General features: G+C 32.2%; 1 protein-coding gene across 1 annotated transcript in view; it reads left to right on the forward strand.

Moving 5' to 3' along the window:
• Positions 1-22313, forward strand: part of LOC139494754 (uncharacterized) — a 36579-nt gene extending 14266 nt beyond the window's left edge. Inside the window, exons 2-4 of the mRNA XM_071282954.1 lie at positions 7232-7339; positions 16510-16561; positions 21862-22313. Coding sequence (XP_071139055.1) covers positions 7232-7339; positions 16510-16561; positions 21862-21982 — 281 coding nt within the window. The 3' untranslated portion in view covers positions 21983-22313. The remainder of the gene's footprint in view (positions 1-7231; positions 7340-16509; positions 16562-21861) is intronic.
• Positions 22314-23061: the final 748 nt, after the last annotated feature.

The raw sequence follows: 23061 nt of genomic DNA on the forward strand, positions 1-23061 counted from the left end.
AGTATGAAACTTTTTCGAATCATAAAGATTCCAGACGACTATATCGTAAAATAAAACGTGTAATTGGTCTTGATCTCTTCTATCAAAGTGTCCTATATTTTAGCTCAGAGGACAAGTAAAGTAGGAGTAAACAATGTTTCTCTTGGGTTTCTTCCAGGAAAGAGATTGTTGTAGGACAGATATTTGTTTTTAAAACACCCCCATGTAAGTTTATTTTTGTATGATATACCGTGAAAAAAGCCATTGAAATATTATATTATGATTGAAGATCTATATAAATGAAACTCGAGAAAAGTATACTCCACCACGTCCGTTTAAAAAATTGAAACTATTTCTATTTTAATATCTGACTGATTGGTGTGTTTGATGGAATGTCTGGTTCACGTATAGAATAGAACATGCGAATGACCTACATTTAGACGTATACTTTGCCCTAGGTTCTGAGGCATGCAATTAAGGAGGAAGTAATGTTTCTCTTGATTTATTCCAAGAAAGGGTGGCTAACGAACAGAAAATTGCCCTTTCACCAATATGTGTATGCTACATCATTGCAAATTTACCTTCCACTTATTAATCAGATAAGATGGGGCTAATCCAAATTATTATTAACTAAGTTCCTAAGTCATCTATATGTGAGGGTCTGGAATGGGGGTTACAGAATATAGAATATTATACATTTTGATGGTCCAATTGGTCATGCATAAGTACGGAGCAATAGTGTTTAATAATTATGGACAGACAATTCGTAAAATCTTACCGTAGAAACGGGTGATTTAGATCAATATCGAGAAATGATAAGTCAAATTTGACTTTTAATTGCCTAATCATACTTTTAAATTGCGAATGCCGAAACTGAAAAAATGATAAATCGGGCTTCTTTTATTTCCTTAAATTCAATATGAAATAAAATGAAATTCAAAACAGTGTGGCTGTGGCCATTGATTGACACATTAAATTCATCCATAACGACCACTGTTCACGACGTACCTACGATAGACATTTGAACTGTGGGGTCACCAAAGGTTTCTTAACGCCTTTAATTATAAAATAATTCGAAAAATTAATCAGGAATAACCTTTATGTTTTGATTTATATAATTGATATAAATCAAAACATCGTGTTATTTCTGATTAATTTTTCGAATTACTTTATTAAGGTGTTGAGAACCTTCGGTGACCCCATAGTTTAAGTGTCTTTAAAAAGTACATAGTGAGCAGTGGTCGTTACATACAAACGTTCACCTAAATTGTCCCAGTCAATGGGTGAATTTAATGTGTCAATCAATGGCCACAGCCACACTGTTTTGAATTTCATTCTATGCAGTTTGGATATATATTCAAGAGTAGCGGAATTAGTTGGCATTTTTTTTTTATCAAATACACACAATTGAAAGCTGTTTCATGTGGATGTAAAACCGTTGACGTAAGCACTTTCTGTTGTGGAACGATGTGACGTTGCTCATTAAATATTTAAACATGATCAACATTTTAACAGCCAAATTATAAAACTATAAAGATCATTCTATAACTGAAATCTTTATATAGATGATCATGAAATATAAGAATTTCCCCTTGTGATTAATTCTGATAATTCACATTTGACTCGAAATCACTACTTGCGACCGAACTAAAAAAGACCACTCAGTGTCCGAACGACGAATTGGTTAACTCGTATAATCAATTAGGACATGCGTGATCCCTTTTCATATCCAAATACGGCCATTAATTAATTATACATGCTGTCATGGATTTTTTGTTGGAGACAAAACACATCGCTTTCAACACGTTTTGTCTGCCAGTACCAAACACCGTGAATACATTGGTTTGGCTCGTTTAATTTTCATAAAATTTTGACAAACATTTATTTTGGCCTCTTTGACAAAAATATAAACATCACAAAAAAATTCAACTGCACATTTTATCGGTAAAACCCCACTTATTTAAATCATTGAGAAGATTAATATTTCAATTCAAAAGAATGTGATTCAAACGTTTAGGTGATTTTTAGAGTTATCTCTCTGTAGTGTTATGTATCACCTTAACTGTTCCCGAGAGCATGTTTTAAGTACTAAACCTACAAGTAGTTGTGCCATGCGGTTCAACATATGCATATGACCACATCTCGTGATTCACCCTTTATATGTTACGATTTACCATGCCATATATAATTAGGTGACTTGACGACTTGAATTTCCCCTCGATTTTTTTAGAGCTAATCCCCAAACATACAGATCAAACGCTATAATATATAATTTATACGAATTAAAATAAAGTTCGAGATTTGCATGAATGAACGCGCTAGGTTTTAAAGGAATTCAATGAAGCAAATGGGTATTAAGTGATAGAGATAGTTCATTCATACAAAACAAACCTTCAACCGTTCGGTGACCTATTATAGTTGATTCCACGTCATATGGTCTCTGGAGGCCAGTTGTCTTATTGGCACCCATACCACGTCTTTTAATTTTTATCTTGTTTCAATTTGTTGATGTGAATTATTGGGTTTTAATAATTTATAAATTTCAGTAATATTACGAATCCCCTTTGCAAAATCCACCAAAAATATTACCTAGCAAGTTGTCCAATCGTAATGTTTATATCATATCGTCATTAATTACATTTTAACCATGAATCAAAAAACAAAACAAATTAAAAACTATTGAAAATTAAGGAATATGATAGTTTTTATCCATTTGTTTGCTGTGTTTGAGCTTAAATTTAATTTTGCCATTTTATTGGGGACTTTCCTTTTTGAATTTTTCAGTATGTTTGTGATTTTACTTTTTTTACATAATGTTGAAAAGCACTCCATACTTTTCTGAAACTTGTGTATTTTCAATTTGAATGCAGTTGTTGTTTTCGATTCTTGGAGGGTATTCAGAGGATATTCATATAAATGTCTAGGTTTCCATTCAAAATAGGTGTATTTATAATCATTTTTCATTTTATCTGTCTTTTACAGACAAACCATTTTAATTCCTCCTAGTATTTAATTCTTAGTTTTTATAAATCACTTCATTTTGTACATACAAGCAATGCAATACACTCTTGACTAAAACCAATATTGGAATTGTTTCAACAGAAATCTTATTTAAACGTTATTCTAATGTTTCTCAAGTTTATAAACAAAAGACCATGATTGATTAATATCATGAATGAAAGAGGTTTTGTTACGGCTTTATTGATTGGTTAAGAAATGGCAAACCTCAGTTTATTTACAGTCCTTCATACACTAAACAAACATGGCCAGATTTGTTACAAATATTTATATCCAATAAAAGGGCAGTAATGTTTACATTTCTCTTGAAGAGGGAACCGAAGATTTGATGTAAATTCTAATTGGAAAGTTGATCACTACTTTCATGTTAGTTAAACACTTTAAAAATCAAATATAGTTTCATAATATTTTATCAATAATTTATCCAGTAATTAGAAAGTGTTAGAATGCAATTATATTATTTGAATTATATTTCAAACAAGTATTTATGGTCCAGTTTGTGACCGAGAAAAATGTTGACTTATGTACAATGTATCTGCATGGACATGTACTTTTGCTGTGCGTATTTATATTGACCACCTGATGGGATATGTGTTAGGTTCGGGGCTGTTACATGTAGCATGATTTTGTTGTTGTGTCATTGACATATAACTCTAATACAATTTTAACCGTAGCGTCAACTTGTTAAACCTCTTGAATGTATCTGTTCGTGAGAAAAATGTTTGTTGAGACTTGCCGTAGAAATTATTTCCTTTGGTTTTAACTGCGTTTTCCGACGGAAATCCTGCTATTGATTAGGAATGTAATACGGGTACGGCACCCGTTGTATCCGTGCAACAATTTATGATTCTTGATTATCTGGAAATGGCATGTTAACTCATTTCCGTGTAATAAATTGAAAACTATTCTACCATCCTTTTCAAATCTTGACATGTACATCCCGTTTTATACGAAAAAATGTCGCAAAAACTATTCCTTTGAATTTGCAACTTGTTGGAAATTAATCTTGCATTTCATTGCAGAAACAAATTCTGAGACAGAAATATGTATTGGGTGTTTCAAAGCACTATTTCTTTTTATTTGGTGTTTTTTTTATGAAATATTTTGGAAACATCAATTATGGTTACTTAAGACTGTCAAAAGGGGGAAAAGGAGTTAAAATTTGATGGTTTACTTTCGGTGATGGTTACTATCTTATATGCAATGAAATGTCATGTGAAATGTTCATTGTCGTACTGGACAGGATAACAATTTATTCAAGCCAAATATTTTGTTATTTGAAACAAAGATAAAGGAGTAGGTCCGGTAAGGACCGATTTTGGCCTCAAATTTCAGGTTCATTTGACGAAAGATTTTGACCACTTTTTAAACACTTAACTGTCTATTTTATTTGAAACTATTAGTTTATGTGAAAATTTTTAACTGATTTTGTCATTAAAAACGATCCAATTCAAGCGCAAATATGAAAAATCTACCAAATATGCCGGAAAATGTCACTTTTCAGATGGTTTTTGTCGAAAATGAAAGTGGCCGCATCCGTGTTCATCCTCAACCTTTATATATGTTATGTATTATCATCAAATACAACTTACATTTTAATATTAAGGATGAACACGAATGCGGCCACTTTCGTTTTACACGAAAACCGTCTAAAATTTAACTAAAATGCTAGAATTGTGAAGATTTCAGTGATTAAGCATGACTTAATGGTGCTAGTACCCGATATATGTGCATTGTATTGTCAAAAACAGCCAATATTTATGTAGCAGAAGCATTCTACTGTCCAATAGATAAGTAAAAGTTTACATTTTAACAATTTTGTAAAACTGGTATATTTTGGGGCCAAAAAGGGGTCTTACCGGACCTACTCCTTTTTGTGTGAAAAAATGTTAATTTGATAATGATTAATTAGGGTGGAAGTATTACTTCTCAAGTTCAATGCTGAAGGGGTTACCTTATGCCGTAAACGTTATCTATGACCTTCAATTTTGCTAACATTGATAATGATAAATGAAATGCATACCAGTTTACTATCATTTTGACAATCATTTGTTGTACTAATACTATTTTGTAGTAAAAAGCTTTTTTGGTATTGCTCGAAACACTGATTTAGATAAAATTACTCTGAAAATAAAGAGATGAGGTATGATTGCCAAAGAGACAACTACTCACCAGAGTTCAGATGAAGTAGATGTCAGAAATTTAAGGCAACCGTTCGGCCTTCAACTAAGAAAAAAACATACTAAGTCGGCTCTTCAAGACATGAAAAATACGGAACAATTCAAACGAGAAAACTAAGGCCTAGTTTACAACAAAATGATATAGAAAAAAACAAATATGAGACACGATTCAAAGACTACCACTGAACTACAAGCTCCTGACTTGGGACAGGCACATAAAAGAGGTGTTGGTGTCAAGTTAATAAAAAATTGAAAATGGAATAGATACGATGTATTTGTTCCATACACACAACCACTACTGTATATGCTACGTGTACTTTGTGACAAAACCAAACGAAAAGTGGCAGTATTTTTTTGTTGTTGTTATTCGTTTGAAAGAGAAAATCACTAAAGAGTGCATGGTTAATACATGGAACACTTTATTTCCTCACTATATAAACCTGCTTATTGGACGTTTTTTCAGATTTTTATGAAATGCTTCATGCTATTAGAACTCGTTGAACTGCATATAATTGTAACTTTGGATTTAAAAATGTCACACATATCACTTTTACGACAATCCGAAGCAATTCAACCAGTTCTGACTGTATAAAAAGTTCGTAAAAATCTTAAGACCCGCCCGCTTCCGCATTATTTGCCTTAAACAGTTAATTTTGCCAGCACATTCTACAAGTCATTAAAGTATACAATGGTTATCAAAAGAATTGAAAAAGAGAAAAGCTTTTAAAAGTTTAATTTCTTTCTTTCAAAAATTATCAAATGTGCATGTAATTACCATTTTCGTATTTTTATTCAAAATGTATTGAACAATGTAAGAGATAGTGGCTGGCATTTAGTATTTAATTACTTCCTTTAGATTTACTGGTTATCAATTCTAACACAATTATTTGCATGACATTTATGAACGACAGTCTAAGCGTAAACGTTGATATTTCCTGTTAGAGGGAGTAAATTGTAAAGGATTTTTAACACACTTGAATTTCAAATGAGTAAATTATCAGATTTTCAATTTTACTACAGGAGTCTTCCAACACCAGTTTGATTCTTCAAAAACCAGTCGTCTTTTTACTCCCTTGAAAATCAAATAAGTAAAGTCCCTGGTTTTCATTTGTAATGTAAGAGACTATCAACAACAGTTTGATACCTTGAACACCAGTCTTCTTTACACGCACTTGAATACCAAATAAGTAAATTATCAGGTTTTTATCTAAAAGACAAACAACAACATTTTGTTTCCTAGAAAAGCAGTCTCTTATTTTTATGCATTTGAATACCAAATATTATAAGTAAATTACTTGGTTATGATATAGACGATTAACAACAAAATTGTGTTACCTAAAAAACCAGTCTCTTCTTTTTATACACTTGTATATCAAGTAAGTAAGTAAAGTATCAGTTTTATAAATATTGGAAACAAACAACAATGTTTGCTTAAATGAGCAATACTTATCAATGATTGGCTAATGGCTGTGGGAATAACCTAACCGGTCACCAATCCACAGTCTGTTATGTTCTTTGTTCCAGTAAGTTGTCAAGTCACCAATCCATAGTCTGTTATGTTCTTTGTTCGAGTAAGTTGTCAAGTCACCAATCCATAGTCTGTTATGTTCTTTGTTCGAGTAAGTTGTCATGTCACCAATTCACAGTCTGTTATGTTCTTTGTTCGTGTAAGTTGTCAACTTATATGGGGTTCGTGTTGCACAGTCTGTAGTTGTGTCTTGTGTACTATTATTTGTCTGTTTGACCTTTTCTTTTTTAGCCATGGCTATGAGTTTGATTGTTCCTCTTGTATCTTTTGCCCCTCTTTTATAAGTATATGGTGCAATGACTCCTATCACAAAATCCCTACACACTCTTGATAAAACATAAAGCGTTGGCAGTTTTATACGCGCTGTAAATGTTTTGCATAGAATCGGAGATAATGTCTTTAAATAGTTGATTTGCTTTACGATGCTGGTATAAATATTGCCACACATTGATGTAATGTATGGTATTGCGACCTAAGCACTTCGTATCTTTTTAGAAATGTTCATCTTGCTTTCTCTTATTTACAGTATCAAAATCCTTACACAGACGATCCATACCAGACTCGGTTTATATAAATCTGGTTTCCGCCTTGTGTATAGAAGATGACGGATCAGTTCGGGATGCATGTTTACAAAGTAAGTACAATTTACTACCGATATATATCTTAAAATTCTTAAAGTTATTATGACTTGTATGAACCTGGGGTTTTCATTGTGCTTGTAATGGATCCGATGAGTCAGGCCTTTTTTTATTGTTCTTATATTGTTCTGTTACACAACTCTCCAGATCCCCGCACACATGTTAAACGACACAATCTGAAACTGCCAATCCCAAGTCATAAGCCTTTAATTCAGCGGTTGTCGTATGTTGTTGTGTATCATATTTGGTTTTGGTTTATTGTTTTCTGCATAAATTATCCCGTTGTTTTATTTCCGTTTGAATTGTTTGAATTTTGTCATGTCGGCTACAACTTGCTTTGTGATATGTGGATTTTGTTCTTTAATGATGCCATGTGCTAAGATCTGCATCATTCGGTCTCAGGTGGATAGTTGTCGTACCTGCAATCATTCATGGATATGAACCACCATTTTTTCTACATAATTACCATTAATGTTGGTGCATGACGTACATGTGCCTTTGCTTGTCACAAACCAAGACTGCGTCGGTACAAATACATTTTTTTTTGTAATTGCTTTATTTCATCACGTCGTTTTACATTTGTATTTAAGACTTACTACGATTTCGAAACAAGTGTCTATAGATGCTTTAAGTTGCCTTTTCGTATACAAATTTAACATATAACCTTTCGGGCTTCATATAGTTGTAACGGGTAGATCAAGTGCCCAAACACATTAAAAACTCCTGAAAAATAACGTTTAACGCATATCAATCATTCAAGGATATTTTTATTATCAATTAGACCAATTACCAGAAAACACAAAAAAGCGAAAGAAGTATGAACTTTCAAGGACTATTTGACCTTTTTCTGAAGTCTTAAATGTGGTTAAATGTACCTGTGTTTAAAGCTATTTTACATCATAGGTTTCTTGCATGTATGAACAAGAAATTCAAAGATCAGAGAGAAATTGGTTTTATAATTAAATCATTAATTGCTAATTAATTGATATTGCATATAAAGTAGCCCTTACTTTCATTCGACACGAATAGTGCAAATACGTAACCTTTTGTTTTCTTGTTTTTAGTTGTTGCTCTTTTTTTTTAATTTTTATGGTCAAAGGTCGTATTAGATTATGTCCGAATTCTTTTGTAGTTTTTAAATAGAAATACTCCTCGGGTGCCCATTGGTACAAAATAGTCCATGAAAATATGTTTGATTTTTTTAGTAATAGTTACTATCAAATCGATAAATGGGCCTTCTAAAATTAATCATTAATTAGTGCACGTGTATGCGTTTTGATTCTAATAAGGAGTAATACTATGTTCGATAAGGCCCTAAAATGGCCCTCATTTTTACCTTAAATTTCAAACTTTTATTTATTGACTAATATCACAATGAATCATAGCTAATACATTCACTAAATAGGAAATAAGGCTTTTTGTTGAAAATTTACCTTCCTGCGTTCTACTGATGACGTCACAAACAGTGCTCATTTTTATTTTCCAAGAAAAATCAATGAAAATTGGTGAATATTGCATTGGTTATTGGACAGGAAACATAGAGCGCATACGTTGACAAAGAAGATCTTTGAACACAATGTTTGTAGTGCCATTTTACATGTTTAACTTGCATATTTAGTTTGTCGACGCCATTGCTCTATGTTCCTTGTCCAAAATGTTGTTGAAATCCGACCAATTTTGTCAAATTTCGCAAATATCGCTTATTTAGACCAATTTTGGATGTAGAAATCAACGCTTTAAAATAAAACTTTGACACAAATATTCAATTTTACTTTCTCACATGTCTTTAAGACAACGTAAAACATATTTCATATTGTATCATTCAATTTTATAATAGGGGCCAAATATATTCCTTATCGAACTTACTCCTTGACGAGCAATCTGCAACGTACAACAGATATTAAACTCATTTTTGATCATAGGAAAAACGTTTAAAAAGTTATTTTGCACCATCCAGTTTTCTTAGGGACAGAGGGTTTGCATTGGTGTTTGTAATGAATTATTGTTCAGAAAAACTGTTTCTGAATGCAATGAGACAACCATCCACCAAAGTTTAATTGGAGAAGATGAAAGCAATTATAGGCAACAGTACAATCTTCAACAATGAGAAAAAAAACTATACCGTAAATATAAAACAGTTCAATTGAGAAAACGGCTTTTTAATATTTTTTTAACGAAAAAACAAACGACAAATATGAACCAATGACATCCACTGTCCAACACGCTGCTGACGTGTGACAGCCAAAACAATTATGTGGCGGGGTTAACAATGCTCGATGGGTCCTAACTTCCCCTAACCTGGAACAGCAGTACATTTTCCATAGACAAATCCCCTGTTTAACTGATCGTAAAAAACATTGGTGGATTATGAATGGTATATCTATACTGTCAAATCATGTACGCTATATATAATATATAGCAGCTATTTTCCTTGCAACAGACCACAATTTCGTATTTATAGAGTACTCAACGCTTTCTTTAAATAATTTTCGCATTAAATAAAACTTTACTTAATTAGTTATTCAAAGTTTCGTATGACTTGAAACTCCAAGACTTCTTCCAATACAATAGCTATAACGCCTGTAGAATTAATAGTTGTTGGCGGAAGCGTGGGTGGTTAGTCAAAATTTACTATGAATATTATAAAAGTTATTATACTAATATTGAAAACATGAGGCTACAAAAATGATGTATTGGACTATTTACCGGAACGGTTATGACGTTAATTTCATAACAGCACAATATTTATTATTTTTTTTACAAGAATTGATCGCGCCTTTGTTCCGCATAACTGATGTCATTCCAGCAAATTTGTATTTTATTTTGTCCTAATAAATCTATTAAAAAGCAGGAAACGTTTTCATTATCTATTACAAAAAATAAATATTGATTATTTTAACAACATCGATTTTAAGTTTTAAAAAGACAAAGTCGAAACGTCCAAACAAAATATTGCTCTTATTTAAGTGTCAATTAAAATCACTGTAGACATTCTATTTTACCTTTTAGTTGAAGGGCTTAATTTGTTTAATTTTCAGCTTCCGTTAAATAACAAAATTATTCCAATAATCGATATCTAATTCACTTATAATTAATCTAAAATCAAAAATCGCTCAGGGCTTATGTTGAAAGTATTTGATAAGGGAGAGAGAGAGAGAGAGAGAGAGAGAGAGAGAGAGAGAGAGAGAGAGAGAGAGAGAGAGAGAGAGAGAGAAAAAACTAAAAAACATGACAGAATTAGATAAGAGAGAGAGAGAGAGAGAAACGAAAAACAACATATAAGTATTTGATTAGAGAGACACAAAATAACATTATATGATTTTATCAACAGTGATATCCAAGACGTTTATTACAGTCAGATAATCGTGATGATTTAAGCATGTTAAGTAGAAAGTTAGATTAAACCATTGTGATGACGTCAGCCTATTCATTTACTGTGGATTCTTTTTCTAGAATCAACACTTCCTAAATCCGTCGCTGAAATGGACTCACCAAATTATATTCAATTGTTTTCTTTGTATGTCTAATTTCATTAAAGGGAAAATTCGCGATTTTTTACTTATGGTTTAAATATGTTCATTATGGCAAAACATATATATTCACAAAGTTTTATCGCTATATGTCCAGTAATAAAGGAGAAATTCAACAATTAATGAAAAATTATTAACTACTTCCTGTAGGTCGTGACGTTTTCTCCTGGTTTTTGCATGCCGGGATTTAAAATACAATCAGTAAAAGTCTTGGTTTTTAATGATATTTAAACGTAATCGTAAGCGCGCCGATGACTTATCATGGTTTATCTAATAAACATCCGATAATAAGAAGATAAGACGCACAGACGTGCAATTGTACACATTCATGAGATAAATTTCTATGTTAAACGTATATATTCGAATTATTTTTGTAGACACCCAAAAAAGTTATAAATTTATTAATTAATGCATTTTCGGACTGATATATGAGGTGAACAAATTAAAGTACAATAATCTGTAAAGACAATATGTTGGTGTACTCTTATTGAACTTTTACTATTTCTGCTATGACTAGATTTATACGATGTGTGTATTCACGGTTCTGTGGCAAATTGAATACTCGTAGATGGCTTGTTGAAAGGTAAATTGTTATTTGCACTTCGGTATTTAACCACGCCTCTAGGGCACACCTTGCCAGGTGTGACTGTCTATTCGGATCAGTGGATTATAAAACAAGGGAGCATTCAATATACACATCTATAATACTAATTCAAGTTTGTGACAAATAAAAATAGATCGCCGTGGAATTATTTAATTATATTTGCTGTATCATTTATTTCAATTCAAATAAATTAATTTACTAAGTAATAAACAATTTTCGGTTAAAGACGGGAAACTTAATTCATGTGTCAGAATGAAATGATATACACCTCTTGTCCTTGATTTAAGTCTCATTAAAAAGGGGAAATTAGAAATAGCTTTACCAAAGCATTTTGATTTTCTTTATTAGGCAAAAAATGTACGAGAACACTTACATTTAGACTTTTGAAAGCCATGTATTAATTGATATCTGAAACTATCTGAAGATAAGTAGATAACTCTACCGAAGCGGAGTATAATTTGTACGAACAAAGAAAAAATACTTTTGTTTTTAAATCTTTGCACATTTATGATTAATTATTGTTATCTATTACTCATTCAATTACTTAATTGGTACCTAAAATATGTCTACCGCTTGGCATTAAAACTCGGTGTAGTAGGAAGGGGTTATGTCATATACTAGATTATATTATTTGGATGAGGATTTGAGCTATCCTATAAAACACATTAATTAGTTAACTACATTCGAGACCAAAGGATATTAACTTAAATGATTCAATTAACTTTACTCACATATTACTTATATGTCTATCTTATGATTTTTGCGTGCTTGTTTTTATAGAACAGTTTATATATGGTCCAAAAATTTATCATAAAATCATAACTAAAAATGTCTTGTTCGGAGAATGATAGTACTATATAAACAGTGGTTCCAGTCAGTCAAAAGAGTCAGATTTTGACGAGTATGGTCATTTTGGGTACGCACTAGAGCCAGAGTATAACGAAGAAGAGCTCCATGAAATGGAAGCTGCAGAAAGTTCCCGAAATCAAGATATCCTTAGCAACCATCGCTAGTTTTTAAAACACAGATTGGTGTTCGTGTACTAAATGCATACTTATGCCGTTATTAACGGAATGTCTATGTTGCCACTAATTTACTCTCTTTGATGGTAATATTGAATTGGGTGAATGCATTAGTAACAGCATCGATTTCAGAACAGTTTGTCTGAACCCGGTTGTTCTTGAAACTAACTATATAAGTTTTTTTTTAAGTACAATCGTATTCATATTATACATGTTAAATGAATGAACAAAAATTAAACCTATCTGTTTATTGTTTTCCGCCCATGTCTGCTCATCGCCCGGCAGAAATAAAGTTTGTCGCACGAAAAAATGGTGTTAATTCCAGAGTCAAAATTTAAAGAACTTATTTTCCATGTTTTCTGGTATTGTTCGAAAGAGAATTGACCTAACAGAAGAATTACTATCTTAGGCTGTCAGTAACACATGTAGAGCAGTGGGTCGTTGTTGGACATGTAAATCTTATGAAGTGTATCATCTGTTAAATGTGCAGGTCACTGAAAGGGGAAGTTCCATACGGAAGTAGGTTTTGAGATTGATTTTTTTTTATATCCAGTGACACATTTTACATGCGTATTCTTGAACGTTTGATACATCATTTACTCTCAAATTGCAAAAAACGAAAACTTCCACTTGTATTTATAGTATTTGTTGAAATAGTCCTCGTCTCACAACGTATAATACTCTATCTATTTGACCAACGATGTTCAAAAACAAAAGACAACGAATTTTATGTCATCTTTCCCTATTTTTGAATGTAACTTATAAGGCTGTTCAACTGGCAAGAATACCGCTAAAGCGGATAAGCAGTTTATTCTTTAAATTGCTATCATATCACGGCAAGAAAGAAAATAAATCCCGAAATTGATTTGAAACTTTAATACTCAATAGTTTTCCTAGAAAATACTCACACCCCTTTGGGATTATTAGTGTACGTCCAGTTGCATATATTTTACATGAATGTCGGAACAATTGTGATGATGACGAATTTCTTCCTTTATTCGAGAACAATCTAATTGATATATAAAACTGGGATTTTACTATGTTCATAACTTCGATGAACCAAAGCAAGATATATATCGACCTGTATTTAAATCAAACTGGTTCTCTTCTTCTTCTTCTTCTTTTGGTATACAATATAGTCTGATACATGTATATATTTTGAATTGCACTATAGTTCCGTAACTTTCTATCCAGGCGTATAAGCCAACATCGACAAGTGCGTACATTTTTTAAATCAATATTTTTGGTATGTTCCAGTCTGTCCTTTACTATTGACAAATTACATTTTCCCAAATTAGCCCTCGGAAAAAATATGTATATAGATTTTTATTTCTTCAAATCTTTTTTTTTTTTTGTGGTATTTTTTATATTTTCATAAATAATATTCTTAACACCAGAAATGTTATTTATAAACAAGCGTACGAGTTAAGTTATTGGCATCATATCACTTTCGGACACACAAGACAGAGATGTGTATTATACACCTGATAGTTCAAAATGGAAAGTTATTAGTCTGCCGTGTACACTGATCAATACCTACAGAAGTGAAACGATGCATGAACTTGCAAGCCCGACAGGAAATCGCTTGAATACCTGGACGTGTCACCTGAGTCCTCACACCCCTCACAATACCTTTGGGAGTAATACCTTTAGCCATGCTAGTGATCAGATGAGGAAAGATCCGAATTTATTTGAATAAAGTTTATTACTTTAAAGAATTATGAAAACAATTTTCACGGAACACTTATTTATTATTTGAACTTTGACTTTTTTAACTCATTCCAATATTAACAGTTTAAAAATAACAGATATATAATAATGGTCATTTTCCCTCAGCATTTTCCGTATCAAGTTTATAGTTAGTCAGATAAAACAATCGTACGATTGACAAGATATCGACACGCAATTACGACTACATCGGTTACTGTAGTTTTGGTTCTTTGTGTTTTATAGACATATCGTGATTATAATCGTAGAAGATGACAAAATGGCGGAGCGTAGAAAATTGATACTCAAAATTTAAAATCGATGTTGATCTCTTATCTAGCGGAATAAAACTTTAATATCTATAAAATTTAGCCTTTTTATACAGAATGGACATAATATCAATTTTTGATTTTTTTGCGAAGTTTCCCTTTAAGTTTGAATTGGACAATTTACTGATTTCTGTTCACTAATGGAATTATTTTAAAAACTTACCTTTAATTTTTGTAATTTCTATATGCTCTCACTGGGAATCGAACCTGTCCATGAAATCTGTAGCGTGCTACCAACATCTACATATCGACAATACCTCTCGGCTACCTATAGCTTACGAATTTATTGTCTTATTTATCTATATAAATGTATATATGATATACATCGGTACAACGGACATACAGGGATTGTACCTTTATATATACAATAATAGGTAATTGTTTACTATGAGTTGGTAGCCGCGAGGTTTCATGGTTAAGCTGAATGAGTTAGAACATGTCGGTTTAGGTTCAAATCTTTGTATTATTTTTGTTGCCCCTATTCTTTAGTCCTGTTTTTGTTTCTTGTTTTGTAAGTTATTGTGGTTATTTTGTTTAATAAAAGAGAGTTTGATTGATTATTATCGGATCATTGTTGGCTATTCTACATGTTCGAAACGAAAATGTTCAAATTCTAGGTGTCCATTTTTGTTTTAAAAATTAATATAGTATGATTTCATCTGTTTATTCGCAATTTCGTATGCTACAAAATCGTGATATGCCTAGAATTAGACTTCTTGTTCGAAATTTCGGACACATGCTTTATATATATATACTATGTATATGTTCATTGCCAAGTTGTTGTCCCCGGCTTTGACACATTCTCCATTTTGATTCTCAATTTTATTAGAAATAAGATCGAATATGTCTCATTTTGTCGACACAGATAAAATTCAGATGCCTGATAAATGGAGATATTTAAGGGCAGACGTGTTGTGTTATATTTGTATTGTTTAAACCATATAAATGTGATATATAAAATATAATTTATTGTAATGCATCGTTTGTCACGATAGCATGGTTAATTAAACTCACTTGCAATACCTTCTAATTAAGAATAGGCTTTAATTTTGAAAAGACATTAACACAATAGTTTAAGTTATAGATACAATGGATAAGCGTTGATTCATGAAAAACAAACCATTCGCCCTCCGGGCTCATGGTTTCTTTTTCAAGAATCAACGCTTATCCATTGTATCTATATCACATAAGAAATAAAATTTAAATTTCAGTTTTGTTGCCAAAAAATCTAAATTTGACATAATTTGATTCAGTCTTACTGAGTTACTCTGGAATGCATAAGCATTGCCTGTACTCAAGTTTACCAGTCTAGGTAACATATGAGATCTGGTTGATTCAAACCCCATTATTGGCAGTATTCCACACACATTTTGGGCTACCTTACCTAGCTTCCTGTAATGACAAGCAACTGTTGTCTCTGTTTCCAAATTATGTCCATGCAGTCTTTTTTTTTTCTTTTTCATCATCTGTGTAGCTGAAATTTTCAGGTTTTTTTATTGTGTGTTTTTTTCTTTGACGAAATGTGGCTTAGATAGATACATTGCGAGGTTTGTACACGCGAAACTGGTTTAACCCTACTTTATGTGTATAACTGTATCAATTAGAATTTGAAAGTCTGAATTCTCGCTCTCCCTTGACACCATTTGCCAGTATGGTCTTTAAGAAACGATAATAGTCCGTCAGAAGGGGACGATACATGACTGACCCAATGTCGCTACAAAACAGCACTCGCACCCTCAAATGGAAAGGGATTAATATAACTTGCAATAACTTGTTTCTGAATCCACTATACATAAATATGTTTAAACTAAACTAAGACGAATTTGTTTGCCTTTGTTTTAACATCAATGTTTGAGGAGTTGTTTCTTTTTGCATTGAGATCTGTAAACTGTCTTTCTCATTTTGATATGTAATTTCCTTTAAATATTCTTTTTATGTAAAATTTTGTAAAACTCTTCTGATTTCTATTTTCAGATTTATCATCGAGTTTATTAGACGCAATTTATAGTAATGTGAATGAAGACAAGTAAGTCATGATAGTTCGTTATTTCTAATGCATTATGGGTAATATTTGTAAAGCGGTCACAAAAGAATGTGATAAATGTTTAAAAAAGTTCAAAACACCAGAAAGAAGGAGAATATCAAAAATACCGAATTCCTATAAAAATTCAATACAGAGTTCCCCCAATCAAACGGCAAAACCCAAAGCCCAACACACCAAATAATTGACAAAACAATGAACGAAAAACGAACCAAGCATACAAACAGCAATAAACACTGTAGTTGAGGTTCATAACTTATGACAGGCAATACATAATTTGTTGGATTAAAGAGGTTTAAAATCGCTAAGACTTCCAATCAAACCTCAGTTTTGGACTACAGGACCTCTTTTATTAAGAACATACGAGAAAATTATTCCGCTCTCTAAAATCCCGGGTATCTGTTTCGGCTGTTTCCATTGTATATTTCGAAATATTATATACTTTCTTAGGGAGCTACCATTTGATTTTTAGGGGGGGGGGGGGGGGGGGGGGGGGCTAGGATGAAATTTGAAAAAAAATAGGCAGGACAGGAGTTTTGAGTAAAAAAAAGGCAGGATGAGACACTTGCAAAAAAAAAAGTTAGGACGACAATTTAGGTAAAAAAAAGTCAGTGATAAATTAGGAAAAAAAAGGCAGGACCGAACAGATTGAAAAATAAAAAGACAGGACAGAGATTACAGCTAAAAAAAATGCAGGACAAAAGTTTTCATCCTAGCCCCCCATAAAAATCAAATGGTAGCTCCCTTATATCTACAGTACATATTCAGATTGGGGACAAACACACATGCCGCATGCATAACAAGCAGCATGCAATCTTAAAACATGTTTTTTTTTAAATTTCAAATTGCATCATTTTGTAATTGTCTGCATTTAATAGACCACACACGTATAATATAGAGACAATAACAAGCATTGTTGTTAGCGACTATTAATGCATGATAGCCCCTCACGTTCTATCAAACTATGACAATACTAAAATAAGTAATAGAGACCGAACCCGTTAATGTTTTAATAGCGATTTTTTATCTGTTTCCTTTAAGATTAAATGATATATAAATTACATGACTTTTTCACAAGGGAAATTGTCTCGTAGTCTTTGATTAATCGCTCGCTTATAAATCTGATTGCTTTATCAATGCATCAGTAAACATGGTGGATAAACATGCAATAAAAACGTAAGGAAATTGTTGGTTAATTTTACGTGCTGCTGACTAGGGACTTAACAATGACTGGGAATCTATTAACCTGGGTCCAATTAAAACATATCTACGGGAGTTTATAAAATCAAGTGATGTATATATGATGTACACGCTATATGTACGTACAAACGAGGAAAAAAAATAAATAAAGACATAAGTATGCCAAATAGAAAACTATAGTCCAAATAACGTATATGTAACTTAATAATTTCTGTTTCCAACCATATTGGCAACAACGAGCAAACACCCGTACTGTATAGTCTGCTAATAAAGGTTCCGACAAAACAAAATGTTTAACAATTCTAATAAAACTAGGGACCTAATTTTTGGCAAACAGTGCACGAAAAACAAACATGACAGACAACAACAACCACTGTAGTTCAGGCTCAGGATTTAATTAAAACTATATAAAATACTCATTTTGCTCTTCAAATTTCTGTGTTATGTTTTGACGAGATTCGTATAAATTTGTAATCGCAGGATTGAGATCTTCATAAAATAGCATAACCCTACAACATATTAATAAAATTGAGAATGGAAATGGGGAATGTGTCAAAGAGACAACAACCCGACCAAATGTCGATGTATGTCCCAATTCAGAAACATTGAAACTGTTTGTTTTATGTCATTTCTTAATTTGTTTTCTTATGTGTGTTTTTTATTAAGATAATATGACAGCTCTTAGACAGTTTCGGATCTTATTCAAACTAAATACAGTTAAGGGCTTGACTAGACAAAGGTGTTTAAAAAAATCATGTTCACCTCCGAATGTTCAAGAGTTACATTGTATTTGTGTCATTAGGTATTCTAATGCAACAACGTTTGTAACGTTCATTTTGATTGGATAACGTCACTTTCTTACATGGCATCAATTGACAATTGATGTTATGGGACGTACGCGCAAGCGCAGACGGCATATGACAGATTTTAAATACATGTTTTAACGTTGTTTTCTGTCAGTTTGATTAGAATGGAGATAACAATATTGTATTTTAAGCTCCGACGGCATCAATTTGGGACCATCAAATCCCCAATTGATGCCGTCGGAGCTTAAAATACAATACAGTTATCTCCTAAGTAGTAGCCTTATTGGTGGCATACATCACACAATTCATTAACGTACTCCACCTAGTTTGCTAACGTTCTCCGCACAGTTTTTCGACGCCCCCTTACCAGTGTATTGGCGTAAATGGACAGTTTTTATCATCTTCTGTGATATAACTGTACTGCTTGTATCACTGGACAAATTGTAAAGTTGATTAAAAGTTTTGTTTTTGAACAAATTACTTCTAATGAAACATTTATCAATGTTTGTGGATGTCTCGACATAATTTATCGTAGCTATGTTTGAATTTGTATAGCCGTAATTATATATGTGTCTGGGCATGAGCCATAGGAATTATAAGATACCAAATAATGAAATTGCTACTTGATTAACGCTTTTTATTTTTATTTTACAAGACTAATCACTCCATGAGGAGGGAAGACGTCTTTCATGTTAACAATTATTCCATATGTTTTTATATAGATTATACCGTTGTTTTTCCCGTTTGAATGGTTTTACATTAGTAATTTTTGGGGCCCTTTATAGCTTACTGTTCGGTGTGAGCCAAGGCTCCGTGTGGAAGGCCATAGCTTGGCCTATAATAATTTACTTTGAATTTATAGATTGTTATTTCGATGGAGAGTTGTCTCAAAATATTGGTCTTGTATTATTTTTAATTTTAGTTTCTTGTTTACAATTTGGAGGTAAGTATGGCGTTCATTATCACTGAACTAGTATATAATATTTGTTTAGGGGCCAGTTGAAGGACGTATCCGGGTGCGGGAAATTCCTGCTGCATTGAATACCTTTTGTAGATCTCCTGCTGTTGTCTGTTCTATGGTCGGGTTGCTGTCTCTGTGACAAATTCCCCATTTCCATTCTCAATTTTATTTATAAGTTTGTCCAGAGGGTATCACCAGCCCAGTTGTCAGCACATCGGTGTTGGTATTAATATCAATTATGTGGTTATTTATTTTTGATATAAATTACCTGTTTACAAAACTTTGAATTTTTCGAAAAACTAAGGATTTTCATATCCCAGGCAAAGATTACCTTAGGCAGCAACCATTTGATTTTCTGGGGGGGGGGCTATGGTTTTTTTTTCTGGACAAATTTTTTTTCCGCCTGCGGCGAAAAACAATTAATTTTTTTCGCGAGAAGTCGAAAACAATTTTTTTCTTTCAATTTTAGCATTACATATAATGGCAGCTGAGGGTGAAACAAACAATTTTTTTTTCTCAGAATCAAAAACAAATTATTGTTTTCTCCAAAAACTGGAAACAAACTTTTTTTTCCAAAAAAAACCATAGCCCCCCCCCCCCCTCCCCCAGAAAATCAAATGGTTGCTGCCTTAGCCTTATTAGGCACATTTTTTTTTGGAAATGTGGATCCTCAATGCTATTCAAGTTTATACTTGTTTGGCTTTATAACTATTTTGATATGAGCGTCACTAATGAGTCTCATGAAGACAAAACGCCAGTCTGGCGTACTAAATTATAATCCTGGTACATTTTATGTACCTTTGATAACTATTAGCCAAGGTGCATGAGATTTTAACATGGTTAAATACTTTAATGTTTATTTTCATTTTGAAACGAGCTTCTCACATTGTGGCGTTGTTGAATGGAATCTTATTTTAAAATTATAATATTCGATGGCATATTCACAATTGATGTAGAACGCACTTGGTGGTATAAATTTAAAATATTTATACAAATCATTTTTTTCATGATTAAAAATATGAAAAATCAATTTTACAAGGAAAAACGGGGAAAAATATCATACCAAAAAACGCGAAAACTCGATTATTGCTTAAATGCTGCGAACAACTTCAGGAACTTAAAAAAATAAAATCAATTTATCTTTGTTAATTATCATGTTAAATAACTTGGGTCGATTAAGTTGCCTTTTATTCTGATTTTCTATGGACAACTAACTTTTTAAGCCTAGTGCTACCCTCAAAACAAAACAGGCAAATATTCAATTAAATTTAATGTCTACGCCTTGTTGATTCCGAATCAAAAATATCACCTCGCGTTCAATTCATTATCTTAAATAAACTCACGGAGGCATAAAGTTATAATCACGCGAAATTTTATACGATAGATATTTTCTATAAAACACTAAAATCTGTAAATTGTCAAGTATCACCGACTGTGCAAGTGCTGTGTAGCCAGACAAGGTCGTTAAAAACTTCCCTATATTGTCAAGTATTTAGTTTGACATTAATTGGACATGATTTTTTAGATCTCTTTTCCCTTTTTTGTCATTTGCAAAAAGACGGACTTCATACACAAGGGGGGGCAGTAGAAATTCAAGGTACTCAAAGAAAATCAGAGAACACCACAACAAAAGAAAACAGAAAAAAAGAAAGAAAAAAATCATTAAATAAACAAGACCATTCGTATATCAATGAGACCCCAAACTCAAAATACACGTCTATGAAAAACGCCTGTAAGTGAACAATTACAAATATAACACTATGTTTAAAAAATATCGTTGAAATTGTTATGTATTGGCAGTTGTTGAACTTTAAATAATAAATTCTTTATTGAAAGAGGGTAACTCAATTAGAATTAGTCTAATTTCCATTGAGGCCCTCAAAGTAAAGACATTCAATTTGAAGTGAGGGGACGTTTAATTTAATTACGGTTAGTAGCAGACTCATACATTTAAGCGAAAAACAATAATGTAGGAACAAGCAGACTCTAATTTACAATAATTTAATTTTGGATGTAACGCGTCGTCTGATTGGCTGACGTTGTTTTGTTTACCAGCTCATAGACATAATATTACCATGTGACCGTGACGTCATCAGCGTTTTTTCATGATTTACTCCGGTTTAAAAAATAAATTATAAGGAATGACTGTAGAAGTTTTTTCTGACTATTCGAAATAACATCAAAAATGTGGTTCACACTTTAAAATATTCGGTGTGCTCCACATTTTTGATGTTATTTCTTCATAGACAGAACAAATATTACAGTTATTCCTTAAAGGGATAAAGTATTTCATATATGTATCAAATTTAATTTTGCAGATTTGGTAAAATTAGTGATTCGGGAAACAGTGAATTGAGATCCTTTTTGCTGAAACAGACACAACTTCCGGTTAAAAGAGGTCGTGGTGACAAAGCATCCGGATTTTACAGTAACTGGTAGAAGAGTTCCGAATGGACAATTTGTATATTAATGACTGAATACGAAAAGAAAATACACAACTATGAATTGTTGATATCCGAGACATTCAGATATATGGACTGATTGAACTTTTTAGTTCTTTATTTGAAACACACGAATGATATCTGAGATGTAAATATATTTTAAAGGTGGGTGTCAATTCATACACCGATTATATGGTTCTAAATCGGAGCCATATTTTTGACATAATATGTGCAGTTTGTGTATTCTGTACTGACTCTTGTATATAAGGAAGTAACACCATTTTTAAGTCAGAACACATTTTCTAAATCATTAAATACTACTTGTTCTATTTCATCTTCTCTATTACTTTTTGTTTAACATTTCAGGTAGGCTTTCAAGTGTCTACTTGCAAATTGCCTACTATATTAGTACGAGGTTGAAGAAATTTGTATTTCCCATCGTTAAGAAGTTGGTATTTCTTATCATCACAAGATGGGAGAATAAATTCTTAAACGGAAATTGGTATTTCCTATGTTGTTTCGTTTCGATCATACACGGTTATTTTGCTTGTATGAACAACTGATTCAGAAGGTGTCGTAAAAAGAAATAACTTCTTAAAAACGAATCAATTGTTGTACAAATGCTCCACGGTAAGTTATTAAAAATCGTTTCATAAATTGTCATTCTTGCATTTTGATCTGTCAGCATTTTGTGTTGTTTTACCCCAACCAGAACCGCCGGAGAGCCATTCGCTCACGTGGATTTATGTGGACTTCAATCATTGAAGACTAGAAAACAATTTAGAACTAAGATCTCTTTATGTAGATCGTGTACATGTATTGCTATATCATTTTTACTTTTCTTTCTATCTACTAGAAAAAAACCAATCATAGTGGGACAATAACTCCTAAAATGAATGATTAAAACTTTGTACATGGTGATATTTGCAGATCTTGCCATATGTTTACTGCTTTAGAAACTCTCTCATGGAAATCATCCTTCTGTGGGAAAATAGCTTTTATTTTATGGCGAACCTGAAATGATTAACACTTTCAAAATTGTAGGTCCTTTGATAAGCATTGTATAATAAACTTAAA

This window comes from Mytilus edulis, chromosome 11 (assembly GCF_963676685.1).
Source record: "Mytilus edulis chromosome 11, xbMytEdul2.2, whole genome shotgun sequence".
Taxonomy (NCBI): Eukaryota; Metazoa; Mollusca; class Bivalvia; order Mytilida; family Mytilidae; genus Mytilus; species Mytilus edulis.